Source organism: Bison bison, unplaced genomic scaffold (genome assembly GCF_000754665.1).
Source record: "Bison bison bison isolate TAMUID 2011002044 unplaced genomic scaffold, Bison_UMD1.0 scf7180017864093, whole genome shotgun sequence".
In the NCBI taxonomy this organism is placed as follows: domain Eukaryota; kingdom Metazoa; phylum Chordata; class Mammalia; order Artiodactyla; family Bovidae; genus Bison; species Bison bison.
The window spans coordinates 1,168,589-1,194,621 of record NW_011494665.1 but is presented as its reverse complement, the minus strand read 5'-3'; the positions used below and the strand labels follow the sequence as shown (position 1 = coordinate 1,194,621).

General features: G+C 48.1%; 1 protein-coding gene and 1 pseudogene across 1 annotated transcript in view; both read right to left on the bottom strand.

Moving 5' to 3' along the window:
- Positions 1 to 2,856: 2,856 nt before the first annotated feature.
- On the bottom strand, positions 2,857 to 3,745 carry LOC104987382 (annotated as a pseudogene).
- A 6,769-nt stretch (positions 3,746 to 10,514) lies between these two features.
- UBQLN4 (ubiquilin 4) overlaps positions 10,515 to 26,033 on the bottom strand; it is a 16,489-nt gene continuing 970 nt past the window's right edge. Inside the window, exons 2-12 of the mRNA XM_010838434.1 lie at positions 25,974 to 26,027; positions 24,296 to 24,447; positions 23,677 to 23,894; positions 22,842 to 23,104; positions 20,528 to 20,686; positions 16,475 to 16,700; positions 15,258 to 15,397; positions 14,684 to 14,767; positions 14,408 to 14,523; positions 14,024 to 14,210; positions 10,515 to 12,521 (exon numbers count right to left, since the gene is read on the bottom strand). Coding sequence (XP_010836736.1) covers positions 12,369 to 12,521; positions 14,024 to 14,210; positions 14,408 to 14,523; positions 14,684 to 14,767; positions 15,258 to 15,397; positions 16,475 to 16,700; positions 20,528 to 20,686; positions 22,842 to 23,104; positions 23,677 to 23,894; positions 24,296 to 24,447; positions 25,974 to 26,027 — 1,752 coding nt within the window. The 3' untranslated portion in view covers positions 10,515 to 12,368. The remainder of the gene's footprint in view (positions 12,522 to 14,023; positions 14,211 to 14,407; positions 14,524 to 14,683; positions 14,768 to 15,257; positions 15,398 to 16,474; positions 16,701 to 20,527; positions 20,687 to 22,841; positions 23,105 to 23,676; positions 23,895 to 24,295; positions 24,448 to 25,973; positions 26,028 to 26,033) is intronic.

Sequence of the window (26,033 nt, the reverse complement as noted above, 5' to 3'; positions counted from 1 at the left end):
CCTCATCATAAATTCAAGATTTCACACCTATGGCTTCTAGCAGTAAACATGGAGTTATATTCATCCGTCTTCTATTAAACAATCTTGTCGCCTATTGGATATCAATTTCTCGCACCTGCATAAAAGTTCCTACGTGACTTGGATATACATTCATCTTTCCTTTTGTGGTCTTCTAACCCCACTTTCTACATGGAAGACCCCCCCCATTGCTCCTGTCTACCCTCAGACTTGAGATTAAAATAGGTTTTAATCCATCCAAAGACAGCAGTCTGCTTAGCGTGAATCACATCAAGGAATGGTCATGACTCAGGAGACTGGGAACAAGGGATGAAGAGTTCCTAGCTTCTTCAGGATTTTTGCACAGATCATTTAAACGCAGGCACCCCACAAATTAAATATACAGGTGTATGGGCTATTTTAGGGGACACAAAGGTGGACATAAGAGGGGGTAGGAATCTAGTTTTTAGGACAGACAATCTTGTTCAAAATAGGAAATAGGGGAAGGGGAAGACAAAAGAAAGTGTGGGTCAAGACACCCTACTTCAAGAAGAGGGGCCCCCAGGCTTATGTTTCAGATCTTTTTGCCTGGGGCAAAACCTTTTGTCAAAGATGCTCTGGCTATTTTTCTCAAAATGGAAAGAAGTTTGTAAACAATAAAACTCTAAAAGAACATGGAGAAGACCAACACATTATATTTACACAAACTATACCACCCAGCAATCGCCAAATCAGCTACTTGTGAGGTCCTACAAAGCCCAGACAAATGTTATAACTAGAGGGGGAGTAGCAGTTGGGGGAGACAAGAACCCAGGCTCAGACCCACATCACCCAATGCGTGCTATTGCATTTGCCCCTTTACAACACTATGAGGCAGGTTTGCAGGGATCTCACAGCATGTAAATGAAACTCCCTTTTTCCCTTTAGCCACCACGACACTAGTCACTTCTGCAGCAGGGCAGGACCGTGGCTCTGGGAACCACGAAGAAGCCATAGCTGATGGTCTCCCTGGAAGACAAGCAGGAAATGCCCAGAATTGTATAAAGTTAAGGATCTTGTCCTTGCTTCATGTATCCAACCCTGGGCAGCTCAAAATGAGTACAGAGACATTGCTCTTAAAACCTATCTTTACCAACTCACGTTTTTTATTAAAAAAAAAAAACACACATACAATATACCCTGCTGTGCCTGGTAAAGTGAAGTGAAGTTGCTCAGTCATATCTGACTCTTTGCAACCCCATGGACTGCAGCCTCCCAGGCTCCTCTGCCCATGGGATTCTCCAGGCAATAGTCCTGGAGTGGATTGCCATTTCCTTCTCCAGGGGATCTTCCCAACCCAGGGCTTGAACCCGGATCTCCCACACTGTAGACAGACACTTTACTTGTCTGAGCCACCAGAGAAGCCCGCTGTGCCTGGTAGGTTTAACCCAATCCAGTGAAGGATGGATCTGATATGTAAAGTGAGTCCTGTGCCCTGGGATTAGAGGTCTAGAATGGGATCCTTTATCACACCTACAGAGGACCTTTGCCTAATCTTAGCTTCCCCTCTCTGCTTTTACCTGGCCCAGCCTTTCCTAACCTCTCTGCACCACCTCTCCCTATTCAAACCAATTTCCAATCTTTCAGTAGAAGACTAAGTCATGCAGCAACCCAGTAAAAACCTAGTCTCTTATGAAACATTGAAGATGGAGGGGTTTCAAGAGGACACCACAGCAGAAAGTGAAAATGAAAGTCACTCAGTTGTTGTCTGACTCTTTTCGACCCCATGGACCATACAGTCCATGGAATTATCTAGGCCAGAATACTGGAGTGGGTAGCCATTCCCTTTTCCAGGGGATCTTGCCCACCCAGGAATTGAACCCAGGTCTCCCTCACTGCAGGCGAATTCTTTACCAGCTGAGCTACCAGGGAATCTGGCATAAAAGCCAGCTCTAACTGGCAAAAATGAGGTAGTTCAATAGGCTATACACTTCAAATAGTTGTTCTCTCTGGTGATAGAGCAACAAAAAGCATTCCTATCGTGCAGACCCAGAGCTCCTGCCAACTCACCCCTGAGATTGCTCACATACCTGAGAACACAGTGCAGGTATGGGGTCTTAGATTAAAATATACAAGAATACAAAACCAGAATATTTATGTATCATGAAAAAATAGTTAAAATACACAAGATACGTCATTCCCCAAGAACTAGTGTGGTTGGAATCCTGGAGAAAGAAGGACCCAAGGCATAGTCACCAAGGGCAGCAAATAAATAAAATTGTATTGGTCCTGAATGGGGTGGGAGTAAGCTTAGAAGCACCAGGACTGCAGCTGTTTCTTCAGACCATCCCTTTCGCCTGTCATCACAACCCACTGCTTAGGACAGTTCTCAGCACTCCATTCCAAGAGGGGGTTATGAGAAGACAAGATGTGGAAAACCCTGCCTCCCTGCTGACAAATTTCCTCCCATAGAATGCAGTGACTTGTGGGTTGGGTTCATCAATCTGGTCTCATGCTTAATCTTTTCACTCTGGCATGGGAAATATTATTCCATCTCCTTTAAGAGTAAAACAAATTCTCTATCCAGGCCACTTTCAAAAGCTGGAGACTCTGGGGGTGCAGACTCAGATAAAGCATGCAGGGAGGGTTAACCCCCAAAGCCCTCACATGCGTTTGGAGAGAGCGTGACTGGAGTTCCTTCGTTTCATGACTTCCTCCCACCAAGAGAGAAGAGGGGGTGATGCTCTGCACCCTGGCCTGAGATACATGGCAGTGCAGCTGCCCCCTACCCACCCTGTCCCCACTTACTCCACTCTGCCGATTGATGCCTGCTTCTCAAAACTTTCTGATCACGAAAGGATAGCTGCTACCTACTGTGGCTCAATTCTGGGCCTCTGGGAACGTGGCAGGGCTACGGTTCTCTTCTTCCTCCTCCCGAAAGTAGGCTTTCTTTCCCTGGGAGCTGGGAGCTTGCTGGGCCTTCAGCAGACATGAGGCTACCATATGATTGGTGCTGTAGCAGAAGTGGCATTTGTTGGACTGGGGTGACAGGTTGCATTTCTTGGCATGATGGTCTGCTGCTGCTGCTGCTGCTAAGTCGATTCAGTCGTTTCCGACTCTGTGTGACCCCAAAGATGGCAGCCAACCAGGCTCCCCCGTCCCTGGGATTCTCCAGGCAAGAACACTGGAGTGGGTTGCCATTTCCTTCTCCAACGCATGAAAGTGAAAAGTGAAAGGGAAATTGCTCAGCCGTGTCCAACTCCTAGTGACCCCATGGACTGCAGCCTACCAGGCTCCTCTGTTCATGGGATTCTGCAGGCAAGAGTACTGGAGTGGGGTGCCATTGCCTTCTCCGGCATGATGGTCTAGACCTCCACAATTGTAGCACATCTCTCCCTTTGACCTGTGTTTCTGCATATTCTTTCCTTTGGGTCGCCTTTCGCTCCCAACACAGAACAGCACACCAGGGCCCGTGACTCGGATAGAGGCCAGGCCCTCGGCTGACTTCTTAAAGGTGAACTCCACAGCCTCGCCCTCCTTCAAGCGCCAGAAGCCCTCCAGGTGCAGCTTGCTCTGGTGCACAGAGACATCCACTGCAGGGCTGATCGCGACCCCTACCCGGGTGGGTCATGGACAGGACGCCAAATGCCAAGCACACGCTGAAGCATTCATAGAAGCCAGCACTGTGGAGTACCTGTGGCTCCTTGGGCGCCTCCTCTGGCGCCTTGGTGCAGCCACCTGCAAACCGGTGGCGTGACACAGAGCCCATGGTCTATGAGCCCGCAGCCCCGGGCCCCTGCTCCCCATTGTATGCATTTATATGCATTTTGTATATCCATTCCTCTACCAGTGGACACTTGGGTTGCTTCCACATCTTAGCTATTGTGAATAATGCTGCTACCAACATAGGTGTACAAATACCTCTTTAAGACCCTGCTTTCAGTTCTTTGGGGTATATACACAGAAGTGGAATTGCTGGACCATAATGTAATTCTATTTTTAATTTTAAAAAATGACATATGCACACTGCAATACTTGTTTATTTTTGTTTGCACCGAGTCTTCCTTGCTGCACACACGCTACTCTCTGGTTACGATGCTCAGTCTCGCTGCGATAACTTCTCTTGCTGTGGAGCAGGGGCTCTAGGCATGTGGGCTGCGGTGGTTACTGCATGGGGGCTCATTAGTTGCGGCTTGAAGGTCCTAGAGTGTGCAGGCTTTAGTACTTTTGGGGTGTGGGCTCAATAGCTGCAACTTGCAAGCTCTAAAACGCAGGCTCAATATTTGCAGCTCATGGGTTTAATTGCTCTGAGGCATGTGGGATTTTCCCAGATCAGGGATCAAACTGATGTCTCCTGCATTGGCAGGCAGAATTTTTATTACCACAGAGCCACCAGGAAAGCCCATCCCATCAGTTTTTACAGGTAATTTTTTGTCATTATTTAAATATCGTATAATAATTCACATTGTTATGTCTTTTTGACCGATGGTTTAATTAGTAGTATATTTCATTATTTCCAAAAATCTTGAGTTATAAAAACTGTATTAAGATTAGAGATTGTACTTTGTATTATCATTTTATAATTTTTCGGCAGAGCAGCAGTTGGGATCTTAGTTCTCAGACCAGGGATCGAACCCACACACCAGTCACTTCCCTGGACCACCAGGGAAGTCTTGATATTTTGTATTATTTCTATCCTTTAAAATTCATTGAAAATTGCTATATTCCCAGCATATGTTCAGTGTTTGCAGATGTTCCATGTATGCTTGAAAATATGTATATACATGTATATTCTAGTTTATTGGATGTAGTATTATACGGATTGCTTTTCATTGAAAATAAGATGCACCCGGTATTTTTTTTTGCTAGGGTTGCCTTAAAAAAAGTACCACAAAACAGAGAGCTCTAACAATAGAAATTTATTGTCTCACAGTTCTGGAGGATAGAAGTATGAGACTAAGGTGCTGGCAGTATTTGTTCTTTGGAAGGCTGGAGGAAGAATATGTTCCATACCTCTCCCCTAGCATCTGATGGTTTGCTGGTAATTTTTAGTATCAGTATGTGCTGTGCTTAGTCACTTAGTTGTGTCCGACTCTGGCTCCTCCTCCAGGGGATCTTCCTGACCCAGGGACTGAACCCGAGTCTCCTGCATCTCCTGCATTGCAGACGATTCTTTACTGCTGAGCCACTGGGGAAGCCCTACTCCTGGTATGACCTCATCTTAATCAATTTCACCTGCAATGACCCAACCCCCCCCTTTCCAAGTACGGTCACATTCTGAGGTACTGAGGGTTACGACTTTAACATATGACTTTTTGAGAGACACAGTCCAACATATAACACACTGTTACTTTACTTACTATCAAAAAGCTTTAAAATGTTATCAGTTTAAAAAAATGCTACCAATTAAACTATAACTCAATACCGGGATACCGACGGATTAAAACAAACAATAAACCAAAAAACCCTATCAGTGGCTCAGAGGTTAAAGCGTCTGCCTCCAATGCAAGAGACCCGGGTTCGATCCCTGGGTCGGGAAGATACCCTGGAGAAAAAAATGGTAACCCACTCCAGTTTCTTGCCTGGAGAATCCTATGGACGGAGAAGCCTGATTGGCTACAGTCCACGGGGTCACAAAGAGTCGGACACGACTGAGCAACTTCACTTTTACTTTCACTTTTAGAATTAATTAACACTGATACTTTTTCCCTGCCTGTTGTATCAATTATAGAGATAGGTATATTGAAATCTATGATTGGGAGTTTTTCTAATTCTCTTTGTAGTGCTCTCAATTTTTTTCTTTTTATATATTAAGGCCATGTTATTGGATGCATAAATATTAATATTTAAGATGGTTATATATTTTTCTGGTGAATGTTACCTTTCATCTTTATGAGTTAACTCTTAAGTGTTACTTTCTGCCTGAAATTCTAGCTAGTTTATTATCAATATAGCTATCCTAATTTTCTTCTGGTTTGTGTTGATACAGTTTATCTTTTTCCAAACTGTTATTTTGAATTTTTCTATTTTCTTATGTTCAATAAATGTCTTATGGTCAGGATACACTTAGATTGTTTCCCTTACCCCCAGCTCCACCCACTGAGGAATTCAGAATGTTTCATTTAAAGGTGAGTGATTGGGCTTCCCTGGTGGCTCAGTGGTAAAGAACCTGCCTACCAATGCAGGAGACACTTGTTCGATCCCTGGTCCTGGAGGATTCCACATACCGCAGAGCAACTAAGCCCAAGAGTGAACCCACATGCTGCAATACTGAAGCCTGTGTTCCACAGAAGTCACCGCACATCACAACAAAGAGTAGCCCCCACTCACCAGAACCAGAAAAATGCCTGCACAGCAGCGAAGACCCAGCACAGCCAATAAATAAATAAAATTATTTAAAAAAGAAAGAAAAATAAAGGTGAGTGATTAAAACCAGACCTTTACGTGTCTTCTCTTGGACACCAGCCTCTCTTTGAGGCTGGGCCTTGTCTCTCCTCCCCCATCACTCTGCAAAGAAGGCTATGACTCAGGTGGTGGCAAGGCCTCTGGGATAAAAGGTTGCTCCTCCCCACAAAGCAGCTGGTTTGGGAGCTACCCACCATGGGCTCTGTGAGTGCCCTTGGGGTGTCTTGACCCCTGCTCAGCGTCAGGGCAGGCTCAGTGCCTCCCCTCCCTGCAGAGGAGACCACCAGTGAGCCTGGGGCCTTCTGGACTTGGCCTCCGTGTCCCCAGTAGATGTAGGATAGGATGTAGCTTGGGCTGTCCTGCAGGCTCACATCAGAGCATCCATTCACAAGATCTTCAGGGCCTTGTAGTTAGATTTTTATTTTATTGATCCAACCTGACAGTCTTTGAGTTCTTTTTTTTTTCAGCTGTGCAGACTTAGTTGCTACATAGCATTCAGGATGGTCTTCCCTGTTGGCTGGGTGGTAAAAAATTTGCCTGCTAAGCAGGAGACATGGGTTTGATCTCTGGGTTGGGAAGATCCCCTGGAGAAGGAAATGGCAACCTACTCCAGTATTCTTGCCAGGAAAATCCCATGGACAGAGGAGCCTGGCAGTCTACAGTCCATGGGGTGGCACAACAGTTGGACACAACTTAATGACTAGACAGCAACTAGCATTCAGGATATTAGTTCCTGAACCAGGGATAAACCTGAGTCCCGTGCATTGCAAGGTAGATTCCCAACCACTGAACCACCAGTCCCAAACTTTGACTTTTAATTGAAGCATTTAATACATCTACATTTAATAAAATTACTTATATATTAAAGTTTAAATCTGCCATATTGTGTGGAAGTTCTATTTTGTATATTCTGTCTGGCTTTGTCTTATTTAAACTTTTAATTTGACTAATTTTAGATTTACAGAATGATTGTAAAGACAGTAAAAGAGTTCCTGTATACCCACACCTGGTTTTCCCTATTATTATCATCTTACATTACTATGGTACATTTTTATAATTAATGAACCACTACTGATACATTATCATTAACTTAAAGTCTATACTTTATTCAGGTTTATTTGTTTTACTTAATATCCTTTTACTGTTCCAGGGTCCTGTCCTGGAACATTAGGGCATTACATTTACTCCTTTCTCCTAAGGCTCCTCTTGGTTGTAACAATTTTCCAGCCTTTCCTTGTTTTTGATGACCTTGACAGTTTCCAGGAGTACTGGATAGATATTTCATAGAATGTCCCCAGTTGGAACATGTTTGTTTTTCTCATGATTGGACTGAGGTTATAAGTTTGGAGGAGGAAGAGAACAGAGGTAAAATGTAGCTTTCCTCACATCATCTCACGAGTACATACTCTCAACATGCTTTATCACTGACCCTGGTCACCTGACTGAGGTAGTGTCCCCCCACTCTAATGCCCCCCACCCCAGCCCTTTCCACACTATACTCTGTTAGGTAGGCGTGTGCAGCCTACAAGTGAGGAATGGGTATTCTGTTCCTCTCCTTGAGGGCAGAATATTTACATACGTTGTTTGTAATTTTTCTACACAGGTTTGTGTCTTCTCACTCATTTATTTATTCAATTATTTATTTGTATCAGTACAGATGCAAGAGCATTTATTTTATACTTACTTGTTTTGCTGCTTAAATTGTTCTAGCTTTGGCCATCGGGAGCTCTTTCAGTTGGCTCTTGTATCCCTTTGGCATGCACCCATCATTATATGATTTTTTTTCCTTTTTTTTTTCCTTTTTATTATGACTAAAGATTATTACCCTTTGGAATTTCCCTTAGTGTGAGACTGCTGGTTGTGGGCTGTTTTCGTTTGTCTGAAAATATCTTTGTTTTGTTTTCATTTTTTGAATGATGTTTTCTCTGGGCTCCCACCTTCTTTAAACATAGGGAAGATGGCATTTCACTCTTCTGCCTTCCAGTTTTGCAGTTGAGATATAAGCGGTTGTCTGTTGTTCCTCTGAGGATAAACCATCTTTATTCCCTAGTTTCTTTAGGATGTTTTCTTTTTGCTTTCCCCTTTTTGCAGAGTTTAAGTCACTGGATTTCCTGAATCTGTGAATTGATGGCTTTCATCAATTGTACATAATTCTGACATTACTTCTTCAGGTTGCTTTTTTCCGTTTCTCTCCTCTCCTTGGACTCCAGGTAAACATAATTTAGCCCAACTTCGTGTCTCTTCTGTATTTTCCATCCTTACTTTTCAAGTTTCATTCTGTTTCTATAATCTACCAATTCTCTCCTCAGCTATGTCTAGTCTGCTATTAAACCCATCTCTTGAGATCTTAATTTCACTTATTTTTCTAGCTAAAATTGTTTTTTCTTTTTTTTCTAGCTAAAATTTCTATTTGGTCCTTTTCCGATTGTGCTATGTCTGTTTGTGTAAGTGTCAGGTCTCTGCTGAAATTTGCAAGCCTTGCTTTTATCTTGTCATACACTTATTTCTGCATAACTCCGCTACATGGAGTTGTCTATTTGTTGCCTCTCATTTCCTTTTAAGGGTGTCATTTCAGATTTGCTTTCTTCAGTCTCTTGACTAATTCTCATTGTGGTTGATGTCATATTTGAAAAATTATTAATTATAATAATTTTGAGGTCTAGATTGGTGTTAAGTTCCTTGAGATTTCTGCTTGCTTCTCCCAAGCCTCTGGAGATGCTACACATATGGATCAGCTTACTCCAAGTTCAAGACTTGAGAGTTTCTGGACCACCCAGAATGGTGGCACACCAGGAGGCAGAATACAACTGGTTTCCTTCTGATTCATCCTTAGGGGTTCCTAGTCTAGGTGGATCTTTACCAGCATCCCTATATTTAGCTATCCCAGATTCTGATTTTTTTCTTCCTCTAGCTCTCATCCTTCAAGGCCCTCAAAAGCATAGCACAGCCTCTCAGAAGCCTTTTCCCAATTGGAAAAGCCCCCTGAGCAAAGGCAGCCCTGGAGTCTTCTTTTCTCTCTGGATTCCCAGTCAATCTTCGTTAGTCCTTTGATTTTTGATACTTTTCCGTATTTAAAATTTCTGAGGGTTGGTCTGAAACATCCAGCCTACCATTATTAGAAGTGGAACTTCCCACTCGCTTTATTGCAGATATCACAGAACTCCAGCCCATAACCTCACTATACAAAAGATAAAACTGTAGACATATGAAGACTTCCTTAGACTCACACTGATTAGTTGTAGGGCAGGGATTTCCAGCTGGTACTAGCAGTAAAGAATCCACCTCCCAAGGCAGGAGACATGGAGATGTGGGTTTGATCCCTGGGTCGAGAAGATCCCCTGGAGGAGGGCATGGCAACTCATTCCGGTATCCTTGCCTGGAGAATGCCCATGGACAGCGGAGCCTGGTGGGCTACCATCCACAGGGTCACAGAGTAAGACACAACTGAAGAGACTTAGCAGCAGCAGCAGTTGTAGAGCTAGATTTTAGCCTCAGAGCTTAAGACTAATAACTGCTAAACTCCACTTACATAAAATCTGGATGTAAGGGTTTGTTTTGACCTTTTTACCCGGGGTAAGGAGAGGATAGTCTTGCCAAGAGATCAGGGGATGGAAGCAAGGACTTAGCCATATTCCTAGCACTTTTCATACATTCCTCTCCCAGCCCTGACTTATGGGAGTGGTGGGTGGGGTGGGACCTGATAACTTATGGTCTGGCAATGAGGAATGGAAGAGAACAATCCTTTCCATTCCTAAACCACAGATTACAGATAGCTGCATGATCAGTTATCCCTTTACCTTCAATGATTCTGAACACTTTCTTTTAAATATTTTATTTGGTTGTGTTAGGTCTTGGTTGCAGCATACGGGACTTTCCTTGCATCATGCAGGATCTTTCGCTGTGGCGCTTTGGCTCTAGAACGAGCAGGCTTCAGTAGTTGTGGAGCATGTGGGCTTAGTTGCCTGCAGCATGTGGGATCTTAGTTCCCCAACCAGGAATGGAACCCGCTTCCTCTGCATTGTAAGGCAGATTCTTAACCACTGGTCTGGATACGGCTTTACAAAAGCCCTCTAAAACCAAGAAGTGTCTTCAGCCAGCCTCCTCTACCCCAGGAAACAAACACCAAGACACCCTCACAACAAAGACCATATCATTTATTTACAAAGGCCAGTGTAGGAGTTGGGGGAGGTAGGGAGGGAAAGCCACACAGACATCCTCTCTGGATTGCTTGGGACCCTTTCCCACTTGGGAGAAAATTCAGTTCCTCTTGCCTCCGTAACGGGTCCTCCAAGCAGCTGGGCTAAGTAGCAGAGAGAGGAGGTGATCTGAGCCTCCCCTATGCTCCACTAGAGTAAAGTCCAATTCCAGATCAAAGGCATCATTGCTGCCCTCTCCTTCCCTTCCTCAAATAGAACTTTCTGGCCTGGAGGGAAACAGTGAAAACTCAAGGGCAGGAGCGGCCAGGGGTTCTAGAAAGACTCCTCCCCCACTATTCCCCAAAAGCAATAAGAGAAGGGGTAATCAAGGGTGCCAGTCACAGCCCTGACAGCTTCAGAAGGGGTCCCCACACTACCCAGGCATCCAGAGGCCTAGGGGACCTAGCTCTCCAGGGTGTATATATTCCTGACCTAGACAGGCCCTTCCGCCTACTTCTGTCTGGTGGGATAAAACTCTAAACCAGAAATCAATAAGGTATCCACCCTCCCACTCAACTCACATGCACATGTGCGCGTGCGTGCATGCACCCACCCACCCACACACACCCTCACTGCTGAGACAGACCCCAGTCCTCTTCATGTCTTCTGAGCGGGGCTTAAATCACTGGTACCTGGAGATGCGGGCAGGTCCTGGGTTCATGGAAATGTGTGTGAATGTACAGAAGCATGTGTGTTTGAGGAAATGGAGCCAATATAATCCCTTGTGAGCCATACTGTTTAGCTTCTCTGAACCCTTTTCTTCAACTCAAATTTCATTACCATCTCTAAATCTCCTTTGCCAGGCCAAAGCCTAGACTCTGTGGACTAAAAGAACTATTAGTGTTTCCATTCCCTGTCAATTCCAACTTCCAAGTCCTCTGCTCACGCTGTTTCTCCCATTCCCTTCCTCCAGAAAGTCTCATTCCCTCATCCCCTTATTGGGCTGGTCCAAGGCTTAGGTTAAAGCGTCTGCCTGCAATGCGGGAGACCCGGGTTTGATCCCTGGGTCGGGAAGATCCCCTGGAAAAGGAAATGGTAACCCGCTCCAGTATTCTTGCCTGGAGAATCCCATGGACAGAGGAGCCTGGCAGGCTACAGTCCATGGGGTCGCAAAGAGTCGGACACGACTGAGCAACTTCACTTCAGGGCTTGTTAACTCCTGCTCCAGGGGGGCCGCGTCTCATGTCTCCCTTCAGACAGGGGGAACAAGCATCTTCCTTCCACTGGGAATCCCAACAGACCCCCTGAAAGTGATCAGAACATGGGGTGAGGAGGAAAATCACAGCCTGCTTCACCTGCCCCTCCTTCAGAGGATGGAAGTCTAGCGCTGGGTAGGCTGGAGGTGGGAGGGGATGAGGGGAAAGAGAGGAGGAAGAGTTACCAAAAGTAATCATAAGACAAGAAAAATCCTAGTGGTAGAGACAGAAGACCCTGTTCTAATAAAGCAGACAGTGGGTTCCTCCTTCAACTCTGCACTGCCACTGAGAAGTGTGAAGGCTGCAAAAGATGGTTGTGGAGTAAGGAGGTGGGGCCGATCAGCAAAAACTGAAAACTGTTTAAATAGCTCTGCTCAAGCAGGCAGGACCAGTAGAGAAAGTTCTACAAGAGGTGAAGTAAAAGTGGAATTCTCAGAGCCGCAGGGCTGGGCCCACCCCTCTAAAGTCACCCTGCTGTCTGGAAAGAACAAAGGAGAAGAGCAGAAGGGATGACAAGCTGCAGAGGGCCAGGCTGACAGAGGAGCCAAACATGGGCATCAAGGGAGGGGAGACGCAAGAGGCCCGGGCTGAGGGGTTAGGAGAGCTGAGAGCCCAGGAGCCTCTCGATAGCTGCGTTGATGTCCCCTCCCGTGGCGATGAGAGCCTGCAGGTTGGCCTCATGATTGATGAAGCCCATGGAGTTGAGCTGCTCCAGCTGCTGCTGAAATCTCACTTCTGGCGTCTGCACCTGGAGGGGACAAGCCTTGTGAAGTGGGCTCAGGACCAACCCCAGAGGGCCTAGCTGATTCCGAGGGTTTATGATGGAGAGACGAAGTCCTCCTCAGAATCAACCAATGGGGCAGGGGTCGATGACCAGCAAACAGAGGCCAGGGGAGCTGGCGTCCCAGATCACTAAACAGCTGTGCCATCATAAGGAGGGGGGGTGCATCTTTCTTGAAATTTCAAAGTAACAAATAGGTCTAGATCAGCTGATATTCCTAACTGCTTTCCATCAGCACTCTGGAGATATTAACAGGCAGTCCAAAAGCCAAATGTTCTGTGGTCAGTAAATACCATCTCCAAACCTGCTCCTGGCAACTGTCACACACACGATCACATTAAAGGTCAGAGAAGGGCCCCCGGAAAACACGAACCTGTTTAATTGTGTTTAACCCATCAACAAACACAGTTATTTACAAAAGAGGAGGCTTTTCATTTTTGACACTCCAAAACACATCTCCTGGAAACGTTTTCCCCCAGGGATGTTCAGGAAGCCATAGCCTAGATCACGAACAGAAGACTCAGGGTTGGAAGGAGCCCAGCAATGAGAGCGCCCAACCCGCAGTACAGGAGCCCTTTGCCACTCTGTGATGTTTTCAGCATGATACACCCACACTGGGCTCCAGATGCAGCTAGACTGGGCCTTGGAGAACCCTTCACCCAGCCCTCTCAGTGCCTCGCACAGAGCTGGGCACACTTCCATTTCTGTTGAAAGGCTTTCCCCAGAGGTCACAGAGGTCGGAAAAAGGTTAAGGGGCTTCCCTGAGGTAATCCCCTGCTCTGCCCCCAAGCCCCAGGCCTAAGACTTTGTAGCCCAGGGCTGGTCACCTCTCCTCCCAGAATCCTCCTCTCCAGTCTCACAGACAGAGGCTGCTTTATTCATTTTTATTTTTGTTTTGGCCGCACCACATAGCATGTGGGATCTTAGTTCCCTGACCAGGGATAGAACCCGTGCCCCCTGCAGTGGAAATGTGGAGTCTTAAACCACTGGACTGCCAGGGACGTCCCAGAGGCTGCTTTAATTATCAAGAGTCCTCTGATACAGTAGAAGTAGTAAAACAGTGGTTAAAGTGTAAATTCCGGAGCCAGTATGCCTCGGTTTGAATTTCAGCTTCATTACTTACTCACTCTGTGACTCTGAGAAAGCCACCTAACCTCTCTGGGATTTAGCTTCCCCCCCTTTGTAACACAGAAAGAGTAAGAAGAAGGCTGCTGTGAAGAGTAAAGGAAGTGAGCTCAAATATACAAGGCACATAGACCAGTACTCAGCTGACCCAGTAAGTGCTATTACTATCTCCATGTCACAGCTGTGGAAACTAAACTTATGGAAGATCAGTTACTTACCTAAGGCTAGAAAGTAGCAGACCAGGAACTAAAGCCAGGTCTGGCTGACTCCAAAGCCTGCTGTTTCCATTTGACTGCCACCCTTAGCACCGCAGGGTCCTAGCACCAGTCCGCTGCCCTGCGTACCTGTGAACTTCCGCTTCCAGCCAGAAGCTGGATCATCTGTTGCATGAGCTGCTGCTGAGCGCTGGAGGCCCCTGCTGGAGATGACGTGACTGGGAGGGCTGGCGAGGAGGTGGGCGCCTCGGGCGCAGACCCGGCATTGCTGCCTGCAGAGGATGCTGGGGGCCGGGCCATCCCAAAAGAGCCAAGGCTGCAGGCAGGAGAGACCGAGAAGGGGGAGACGGCCTCTGAGAAAAGGGTGGGAACGTGAGATCCAGCAGGAAAAGCAGTTGGAAGGAACAGGAAAACAGATCCTCAGGGACACAAGGGCTGCTGAGAGCAGCAGGAAAAGGGCTTGAGGGGGAGGAGGAGCCAGATCCCTGTTGCCCACTTGCCCCCGCCCCTCACCTGGGTACCAGCCCTGGGGCTTCGGTCTGCAAGGTCTGCAGTCCCTGCTGGATCTGCAGCAGCGCCTGCATGGCTCGGGGATTGGTGAGAATGGAGAGTGACTCTGGGTTCTGCATCTGGTGGGAAACAACACGGAAAGGAGGTGGCAGGAGACGGGAGGCGGCCTAGACCCTGAGTCCAGAGCTAGGCACGGCCCCTCCCTTAAGCTTCACCCACTGGGCCTCTGGGTCTACCCAGGTGGCCCTCAACCTCCACCCATCTAGGCTCCTCACTTACCTGCTGCAGGAAGACTGGGAGCTGCAGGCGGAGCTGCTCCTGCAGCTGGGGGTTCCCCGCAAAGAGCGGCACGTTCACCATCATCTGCCAGGGTGAAGGTAGCAGGGGGAGGCCTGGGCCTACCCACCCTCACAATGCCCCCACCGCCTCATCTCCCTCAGCACCCCACCACTGTAGGAAACCGGGCCAGCTTTTCCAAGGATCTCAGAGTATCCTGAAGTCCTAGGTGGGACAGTGAGAGGAACTGGAACTATACTCTGGACAAGGACAAGAGTCAGAAGCCAGTCTGATGAGGATGATAATAGCGAACATTTCTGAGTACACAGGGCTTACTCTGTGCCAGGCCATGTGCTAAGCACTTTATGTTATTAACTCACTTAACCCTCACAACTCCAAGGCAGGTACTATTGTTATTACCATTTTACCAATGAGGAAACTGGGGATAAATAACTTGCCTGGCTCATGCAGCTAGGAAGTGGCAGAGCTCAATACAGAAACCCAGTCTGGCTCTTGAGCATTTGGATCATCACAAGTCACAGCCCCCAGCACACTCCCCCTCATGCCAGTCCCATACCTGAGCAGCAAAGTCGGGGTTCTGGGCAAGCGTTTGCATCATGCTGCGCATGTAGGGGGCTGAGATCACGTTCTGCATCAGCTGGGGGTTCTCAGAGATCTGCTGGAGGAGGGCCTGCATTTCTGGGCTGTTGAACATCCCTAGGATAGGAAGGGAAAAAAAACAAAACAAGAGAAAAGGGGTCCAAATGGAAACCAGATGCCTGATTTCAATCTACCTTACTTCAGGCACTGAGGGGTTGCCAAACTCAGAAAGGCAACAGTAAAGTGGGCACCCACATCCCGGGGAGTGGGTCCAAGTCTCTCTTGACCCTGAGGTCATCTTGCCCTGCTTTGGCCTGGCTCCCTCACCATCTGCTCTGCTATGATCAAGCCGGTTACAAACTGGGTCTGATTCCTATCCCTCTGTTCCTGCCACAGGTCAGATAATGTTAGAGTTGGAAAGGATTTGACTAAAGATGACCCAGATCAATGGTTTTCAAACTTGTCCTAGCAGCAGAGACCCTTTCCTCAAACCAAATCTCACTAGGAAACCAAGTATGTCAACGGTCTGGTTGGAGCTGGGGCAGAAGGCCTGGAGCCTTTCCCATGTGGTCTTCCCCCGTCCTGGCAATGGTCCAGATCCCTCAAGACTCAGAAGTATAATTCTGAAACCATGGGTCAGGTTCAAGTCCCTTATTTATGAAATAAGCATATAGAGGGGAAGGGACTATCCCGACCAAGATATTCCACAGAGTACAGAGAAATCATGGCATCTACCAGACATCCCTAGGGCCATTACAGTCATAGTCTTGATAAATGGGGCATCTCCCAGGGTTGCACAGCGTATAACCTACACTCTGTACAAGGCAGCTCTGTATATCCCTCTCGCCCAGCCTCACATCTACCCGTCCCTCATTCCTCTCACACACCCTCATCCCCAGTCTAACCCATTGACACTGGATAATACCAGCCGAGTTGAAAGAGCTTAGAAAGTGGGGCCTGGTTTATTCACGAGCCTTTACTTAGGTTGCTCTTGGGGACACTGGGAAAGGGCTAGAACCAAGCCTCACCCTCTGAGGGCTGAAGCCACTACTCCAGCCCACAGAGCTCTGTTTGCGGCTCTGATACAGTCTCACCTCTGTCTTCAGTACTCTGGAGCAGTGTGAACCCCCTTCAGGCCTGGGGCAGGGGACTGCCCTGGTGACCCCACTCAGCTCCGCCCACCCCAGGACATACCTGACCCCAGGCTAGCCGCATTGATCCCAAAGGGATTGGAGACCGTTGGGTGCACCCGGCTGGCCCCTGATCCTCCGGCGCCCTCCCCACCGGACCCGGGGGCCTGGGAGGCGGGGGGCGAGGGGCTCCAGGGGTTAGGGAGGGGCTCTCGATTCTCAGTCCGCAGAGGCTGGGAGGATGAGCTGTCGGAGTTCCCGGCCAGGGAAGAGAAGGGGTTGTTGCCAAACTGGGAGGAGGGAAAGGTTTTGGGTTAAGGACTGAAACAGATCAGGGAGAAGGGCTAGGCCCTTTCTTTCTTCTCACCTAATAGCCTCCCGGTCCCCAGGAAAGGGAGAGAGATCTAAAACTGTGGAGGTCCTCATGTCAATTTCTGGCCTCACAACGGCCGACTTCACCCTCACCCTGCAAGGTGGGAGTTGGCTGATGCTAATGACTGGATAAATGAACCCCTCAGATCACCGGAAACATCCCCATCTCCCCTGGTGGCTCTAAATATTTGGTTTCTAGTCTTCTCTGTGCTCTATAGTACTTGACACACACCTTTCCTACTGTGCCGCGAGATACTGGTTTTCCTTAGCTCTTAAGGGGCAGAGACAATGTCAGATTGACCTTTGCACACCTGGCCCCTGACACTAGTAGGTGCTCAATACGTAACTATTGGCTTGATGGGAGCTGACTACTCCAACCCCTATTTGCCTTCAGCTCTCCCTTTTCCAGCCACCTCAGTCCAAGTCTAACTCCGCTGAACCTTCTTCCTCACCTCCAGATCCCCCATGTGGCATTCTGCCCATCCAGGAACATCACGTGGAGCCCCTCAGAGGGGCACGCTTCTGGCTGAGCACCCTTCCCTAGGTCTTGTCCTCTGTTGCTTCCTCCATGTAATCTCTTCTTTCTCCTCCCCACCCCCATCTTCTTAGACTGGCTGTTTCAGCTAAACAGTACCCCCTAGCATCAGGCCTCCTAGGATGTTACCCAGGATTGTCTCAGGGTCTGCACCCCACTACATGATGGGCTGCCCAAGGGGACACCCGAGCCTGCATCTGAATCTCCTCCCTCTGGACCCGCTGATAGCCAGGAAAGAGCTCTGTCTGAGGCATGTGATGGCTGAGGGAGCCCAGGCCTCTTCCCCTTGCTCAGCCTCCCTCTCCTGTCCCCAGGCAGGCCTTACCCATGCAGGAGGTACCTGAGCAGCCTCAGCCCCACCGCACCAGGGAGTTTCATATCCAGTTACTTTTCCTGTTTATTCAAACAGGGGGCCAGCTCCTGCTCTGAGCTGTGGTTCCTTTGCCCTACCAGATGCCTGTTCAGATAATAGCGTTTGCAGGCCAGGGAACGTGTACCACAGTTTCAGTCTTTGTCATCATTGCAGATTTCCTGTTCTGCTAACTTGCCTAGCACCCAACCCCAGCTAGTTCTGGGTCCTGCTTTGCTCTTCCCAGTACACCCTAAGGCCTGAATCTCTTTGCCAGAACTCCCAAAAGTGATAACAACGGCCATTTATTGAGCACCTACTATGTGCCTGACCCATTCATTCTAATGCTTATAATATCCCTCTAATACACCAGTTCTCAAAGTGTGGTCCTAGGACCTCTGCAAGGTTTAAAAACAATTTTTATAACCCTAAGACATTATTTGCCTTTTTCACTCTCATTCTCTCATAAGTATTCAGGGGTGTTTTCCAAAGGCTACATAACATGTGACAATGCAATGGACTGAATACAGAAGCAGATCTGATCTGAGATCTGCAAAAATGTCAAACAAGGCCATTCTTTCCTCTAAAGTTTTGTTTTGGGAGATAAAGTTATTTTTTAAAAGAGCATGCTGGTTATATTAATGTGCAATGGGTTTATTGTTATTTTTAAATGAGTTCATAAATATTTATTTAAATTCTCAGTTTTAATTTCAGATTCAGTGAATATCAATAGACCTAACCCACAAAAACAAAACCTCCTTGGGGTCCTAACTATATAAAGGGGTCCAGAGTGGAATTCCCTAGTAATCTAGTTTGGTCTCCAGGCTTCCACTGCAAGGGGTGCGGGTTTGATCCTTGGTGAGGGAACTAGATCCCTCCCACATGCTGTGCAGTAAGGCAAAAAAAAAAAATTTTTTTTAATAAATAAATAAAGGGATCCAGAGACCAAAATGATTGAGGACAATGCTATAATACATTGTCTCCATTTTGAAAATGAGGCAGCAGAAAACTCAGGGAGGCTGAAGCAACTCGCTTAAAACCACACCACTGAAGAATGGTGGGGCGGGTGTTTGGACGCAGGCTTGCTGTTGCCAAACGCTGTTCTTTTAGCTGAGCCAGTGGTTCCCACACCTTAAAGTGTATCAGAATTAGCTGAGGGCTTGGTCTAAGCCTTGCTCAACTACTTGAATTTTTTTTTTAACCAGGTACATGCATTACTTTGATATACATTTTAAATTAAATACTTTAGTAAAATAAAACTTAAATAAACTAAAAACCCACAGGTAATCTTCAGAAGCACTTTCTTTCAATTTCTATAAGCACTTTCTAAAGTTTGAAAGAGCAATGGCAATAATCATCAAGATGACGGTGAAGAATAAGCTGCAGTGGGGAGGGGAGAGTCACCCTACCTGATGCCTAGGCTTAATTAAGACAACGTGGTATCATTATAGGAACCGAGCCAGCAAGGTGCACACTAATCTGCCTGCAGCACAGGAGACCTGGGTTTGATCCCTGGGTCTGGAAGATCCTCTGGAGAAGGGAATGGCAACCCACTCCAGTATTCTTGCCTGGAGAATCCCATGGACAGAGGACCCTGGCAAGTTACAGTCCATGGGGTCACAAAGAGTCAGACACAACTGAGCGAATAACACTACCACTAGCAATGCCATGAACAAGAAATCTGCTGGGATGGCATGGACTGCTCAGGACATGGTGCTTTTTCCTTTCCACAAGGAAAAAGTATTGTGAGGTCCCACTCTCCTACCTGGGTGCTGGTTGTGGGGACAGACTGTTCAGTTTGTGAAAATCCATCAAGCCAAACACTTAGGATATGTGCACCTTTCTGCAACTATATTATTCTTCAAATGAAACATTTCTAGATGTTTTTAAAAAGCAAGTCTAAAATTATACAAACAGCATATCACTTCCATAGGTTGAAAAAATATGCAAAATGATGCCACAGATTATTTATGGATACATACATAGATAATAAAAGAATCAAAACGACAAACACCGACTTCAGGGTGGTAGTGACTCCGAGAGGGAAAGAGAGGCATAGGATGGGGGAGGGGCATGTGACGGCTGCAATTCCATGTGTAATATCTTATTTGCCAATGTTAAAGATATCTAGGAAAACACACAAAATACTAAAAATACTCATTAACTCCGGGATAGAAAAGAGAGGGCTGGGAGATGGAAATAGAAGGATCTCTTTTGTATACTTTTATTAAGCTTGGATACCTTTCCACTCTTTTTAAATATCCTTCTGTTTACTTTGTGTAACTTCTGAGTTTTGAAACAGGTAAATGCATAATGTATTTAGTGTAAATTAAACTTTAATATGAGAGAATGCTGTACTTTTTGTATATTTGAAAAAAATTCACAAAGCATTTTTGAAAGCACATATTCCCAACGCTTAATTCCAGAGATTGATTCAATAAGTATCTCAAAGATGGGAACCAGGAATCTCATGATTAACAAGCACCCCAGGTGCTTCTGATGCAGGTGATCTGTGGACCACACTTGAGACACACTGTGGAAGGGTGGGCTCTTTGACCTCAGGCCTGCCCCACAACCTTTGAGCCCGTGCAAGAAGTCTGCCAGAACAATGTCAAAGCCCTTGGATACTGCACTGCCCCCACTTCCTAGGGACCCCTGCTGTCTTCTGCCCCAGGGCTTCAGTCCCATGCCGAGATGGACCATCCCCGGCTGTGCCCTGTGAAAACCACCTTCAAGCCAAGGCCTACCCTCAGGGCACTAGGGAAGGAAAGAGGAGCAGATAGCACCTCAGGCTTGCCTGGGTCTGGGCTGGGTGCTCCTGCGTTCAGACTGCCCTCCCACAGCCCAGCCCCTGGCCCCACCTGCTCCCTGGCAGCACTGAACATGGGCTCCTGGATGTCTGTGTACATGCGGCGGAGGGCATTGTACCCTCCAGGGATGCTCTCCAGGTTGCTTAGAGCTCGGTCCTGGTTCCGCATCATCTCCTGCATCATGGCTGGATTTCGAGCAAGCTCCATTGTCTGGTGGAAAAGGAAAAGAGAGAGAATGACTCTGGAACCAGGGCGTCACCAAGCTTGAAAAAGACTGGGCCTTGAAAAGGGGGACCAGGACTAGGGTCCCGGGCCCAGGAACTGACCCAGAGTGGCTGGGAGGAGGGTGAACTGGATTTCCTTTCTCTATTGTCATCTTGGCTCCAACCCTGCCTCTCTGTGGGTATTCTGGTTGACTTTTGGGGGTATAATGATCCCAGATGGGGTGAGGGCAGCAGCTTTCCTCTCTCAGGTTCAGGGGATCTGCAGAAGTATCAGGGAACACAAGGAAGTTCAATAAGAAAGGACATGAGAGGGACTTCCCTTGTGGTCCAGTGGCTAAGACTCTGAGCTCCCAGTTCAAGGGGCCCTGGGTTTGATTTCTAGTCAGGGAGCTAGATCCCACATGCCACAACTAAAGATCCTGCATGAAGACTAGGCACAGCCAAGTAAGTAAACTAAATAAATATTAAAAAAAAGAAAGAAAGTACATGAGAAAAGGGAGAAAGCAAGAGAGAAAATTAACATCTATTGAACAGTTACTACATACAGGCACTGAGCTAAGTAATTTACAGAATTCAAGTCATTTAATCCCCATGATAACTATCCCAAGTATGTTTTTCTGTCCCTATTTAGCAGATAAGAAAATAGGCTCAGAGACTCACTGCCTAGTACCCACAGTCAGTTAGCGGTGGAGACAGGGTTCAAGGCCAGGTTGGTCTGTCTGACCAAGACTAGATTACGGCTTCTGATAAATGACCACAAATTGGTGGGGGGAAAGGATTCAAGCTGGGACGATGCTTCCAACACCTTCTGGATCTCACTACAGGTCTTTGGCCTCACTGAATCTTGAGAAATAGGATGAGGGCTTTCTCTTGGGAGCCAATGTCTCACTCTCAATAACGAGGGGACAGTGAGTACAGCAGCTTCTTGTTCTCATCCATTGGAAAGCTTTCCCTGTCCTTCTTCCTAAATCTGCTCCATACATGCCTCTTCTAAGACACTTTTATGTCTATGATAAGCCTCTGATCTCTTATTCCACAAGTCATTCATTTACTAAGTACTTATTGAGTGGTAACTATACACCAGTGGTAGCTATACACTATGCACTGTTCTAGGCAGTGAACAAAACATTTGCAAAGTCTTGCCCTTCTGGGACTTACCTTCTGGTGAGTCCAGCACTAGCGTCCACAGTTCTGCTAAGATCATCTACCCTCATCCCCTAGTGGGTGGCCACAAGACGGAGCTCCCGAAGACCAACACCAGACCCCCTTGCCTGGGTCTTCCTCACTCACCTAACCCTCCCTTATCCACCTGGCCCTGCCCAGCCACAAAGGTCTCCAATCCTACTTTTCATTCCCAGGCCTTTGTGCTTGCTCTCCCTTAGCCCTGAATACTCTTCTTTTTCCCTCTGGTTCATTCTTCCTCTTTTGGGTCTCTGTTTGGGCAATACTTCCTTTATGGCCCCCTCTGAGCCCCAGGGTAGGGTCAGGAGCCCTTCTGTGTGCTCCTAAGGGATCCTGTGACCATCTCTATGATACTACTATCCACGCTGTACTATAAATGCCTTCTTACTTGTCCCACTTCCCTTTGAGACCAGAAGTTCCTGGGGGGCTTCCCTGGTGGTCCAGTGGTTAAGAATCCACCTGCCAACGGAGAGGACACAGGTTTGATCCCTGGTCTGGGAATGTCCCACATGCCATGGAGCAACTAAGCCTGTGCACCACTATTACTGAGCCTGAGCTCTAGAGCCCAAGAGCAGCAACTACCAAGCCCACAAGCTACAACTACTGAAGCCCGTGTGCCCTAGAGCCTGTGCTCTGCAACAAGAGAAGCCACCGCAATGAGAAGACCACAACAAAGAGCAGCCCCCACTGGCAGCAACTAGAGAAAGCCCACGCGGCAACAAAGACCCAGCACGGCCAAAAACAAATAAATAAATAAAACAAATCTAAAAATAAAAGAAAAAAGAAGTAGTTCCTAGAGAGCTAGGCCTATGTCTTTTCATCACTGTACCCCCAGTGCTCAAAACGTGGCTGTTGAATGAATGAACATATCAAGGTAGGACAAGGTAGGAAATGGTAAGACAGGGTACAGCTGGGTGCCCGGGGTCCTCCATGCCCCCCCAACCTTCTCTCAGACCCACCTGCCTCATAAGCTCAGGGTTGTTGAGCATGTGACTGATCTCAGGGTTCCGCTCCATCAGCTGCTGCATCTGGGGGTTGGCCATGATCATGTGGCGCATCAGGTCGGGGTTAGACATCATGTCCTGGACCAGGGGGTTCTCCATGATCTGCGACAGCATCTCAGGATTGGACATCAGCTGCCTCTGCATCTGCTGCTGCAGCTCCATGAAGTTGGCAGAGCCCAAGCCCAGGCTGCCCAAGCCCAGGATGCCCCCAAAGCCAGCTGTGCGGGAGGGGAGCAGGGTCAGTTTGTCCCAAGACTCTTCTACCTGGCCAGAGCCACTGAAATCACCTGAAGGAACCAGGATGGGCCCCCTCTGCTTCTCACATCTCCCTTTCTCAATCATTTCCACAGACCCAGCCCTGATCTGTTGCTGGCAAAGAGATGGGAGCCTACTAGACTGAGACCTCTTTGATGGCCAAGGCTGACAGGCAGGCACGGTACTGAACCCAGAGAGGGCAATCAGTGACGGCATCCTGAATGAGCAAATAAATATTCTCCAACTGGATACTGTTGGGCCCACCTTTTTCCCAAACTCCAATACCCTCGGTTTTCCACATCCCCAGCCCCATTTCTCCCTTCACCCTTAATATTTCACCATGCTCCCCTCTTCTGGGAAGCCCTTGCAGATTGGTTTCCTCCCAACTTGGCTCAAGCACCAGTGTCTGGAACCCTATGTTCAGGGGCCCCAATCCCCATCAGATCAGGAGCAGGGATCAACATTCCCCTCTTCTTGGCCTCTCTCCCACTCTATAGACTATAACAGTGTGGTGCCTTCCTCCCTAAAGGCTTACAGAGTATGGATGCAGTGGCACTGGGAGGTCCCTCCCCAGTCCCTGGGGAGGTACCCCCTCCACTGCCCCTTCGGCTTCCACTGCCTGTATCTGAAGTGGCACTTCCAGAAGTGGAGGGCTGGGCAGACGTGGCAGGTGAAGCAGGGGTGGTGGAGGGGGCTGAGGCTGGGTCTGGGGTGGAAGGGGAAGAAGCAGTGGCAGTAGCTGGATCTTGAACCCTGAGAAAGAAAGAAAAATCCTCATTGAAGTGGACACAAAAGGGAAGACCATGATTTCTACCTGTGCTGCGCAGCTACAGCCCTAGACCAAGCCACCTCTGAGGTAACCCTGAGGCTGGGGCAGGGTGATGCCGGGGGCAGTCAGGAAATTGGGCAGAGGGAGAAAGGAGCCAGTATCCTCTATCTCCAGGTCATTTAAGGCGAGGTAAGTCAAGTTCCCTAGCCCTGCAGGTCCGATCACAAGGCCTTCTGGCAGCCCATCGAAGAGCCACCTTCCTGGGTCTTGGCATTCCACAGACCTTCCACAGACATATGCTTGAACAATGGGTGAGAAAGTGTCAGATGGGGAGAAACAAAGAAAGCCCAATCTGAAGCTGGACCTGCTCCTCTCCTGAACTTACTTCTGAGGGGTCTTGATGACCAGATGAACAGTGAGCCCATCCTTGATCCCATGCTGGTTCAGTGTGTCCCCATCCTTGAGGATCTTGCCTGCGAAGATCAGGACCAGCTGATCCTGCTGTGCCTTAAATCTCCGGGAGATTTCCTCTTTAAACTGTGATCAAGAGGCAAAGGTCACTGTGGAGGCTGCCTGGGCTCCACCAACCAGGGACCCTGCCTCTCCTTCAAAGCTTCTGCATTCCCTTGCTCCCACCTCTAGTCGTGGGAAGTCCTTTCAGCAGTCTTGACTCCATCCCTCCAGCTGAAATTAAGCTGCTCCTTTCTTAACCAAGGGAGCTGGACCAGTGAGAGGCTCCTCTCAGCAATACTCCAGGGTCTCTCACCCTCCCAAGCCCTGCTTCTGTCCACTCCCTCTTCAGTCCCAAGTTCCCCCTGAGGGTACTACCTGGGCAGTTCTCTCATGGAAACTCCTTGGCCCAACCCTGTTTCCCCTCAGCCTTCTCTCTTCAGACTTCAAGTCTCTTTCCTCTCTTTATTCCCAGTTTTCTTGTAACAACTACAACAAATAAGTCCCAGTTATTTATAACAGCACTAACTACACATGTTAATTATTATCTCCATTTCAGAGACCAGAAAATTGAGGATTAGAGCAGTTAGATAACTTGCCCTGGGCAAACTGGAACTCAGGTCTTGACATCAAAGCCCAGGCTCCTCTTAACCAAATGTATGCTGCGGGGTGGCGGGAGCTCTCAATTAGAGCTGATTTCAAATTCAGCTTTGCAGGCAAAAATTATTTAAATTACGGAATGTGGTCATTTTATAAGGTCAGGGGGAGGGGCAATGATGGCAACAAAGGCTGGCTGGGGAGAGTTAGACTCCCCAAACCTATCACACACACCGTCCCCGCCCCCCATCAACCCAAGCAAATCAAACACACACTCTTAAGTAGAGGGTGCACTTGCTAAGCAAAGGCAGCTTCCAGACCCCTCCCTTCCAATCAGACGCCTATCTTAAGCCCCGCCTCTGTGAAATTCTGGAGCAGCCACAGGGAGGTGGTGAACACAGGCAATATTCCCTCATTCACTCATTCAACATATTTTACTAAGCACCTACTGCACACTGTGTAAATCCCAGAGGGGATGAGAATCAAATGTATCCACTCTAATTTGAAAGAGTAGGAAAGATCCAGGCAGAGGGAAATCCTCCCCCCACCAACCAGGCGTCAGAATTCTGGGCGTTCTCTGAGTCGCACAGTAGGCGCCCAGAGTTCCCCCCAACCTGCGCCCCGCCGCCCACTCTCCGGGCTCAGCACCTGGCCCGGCCCCCACTCTGCCTCTGCGCCTCGAATCCCGACCAGTAACCGGGGCGAACACTCCCCTCAAACCTAGGGTCCTCCCCCCTGCCCAGTGCAAGGTGTCCTCTTCCCACTCTCCACCACGCCCCCAGCCCAGGCCACAAGGCAAACCCCGGCCTCCCTTCCCCAGCACGCGCCACGCTCCCCTAAATCGCCCTCGCAGGATGCCCCCTACCCGCCTGCCCTACCCTCCTGCTCCTCCGAGTGCCTGCTGGGCTCCCGCCCTCCACTCCCCGGCCCTCCCGCACGCCCGACAGTCTCAGAGCCACCCTCCTCTTCGCAGACCCCTCCTCCGCGCTCACCCCCACCCCCGCCACCCTTATTACCTCTTTGACCGAGGCTCGGTCGCAGATCACAATTTCCTCCTTGTCCTTGGGGGTCTTGAC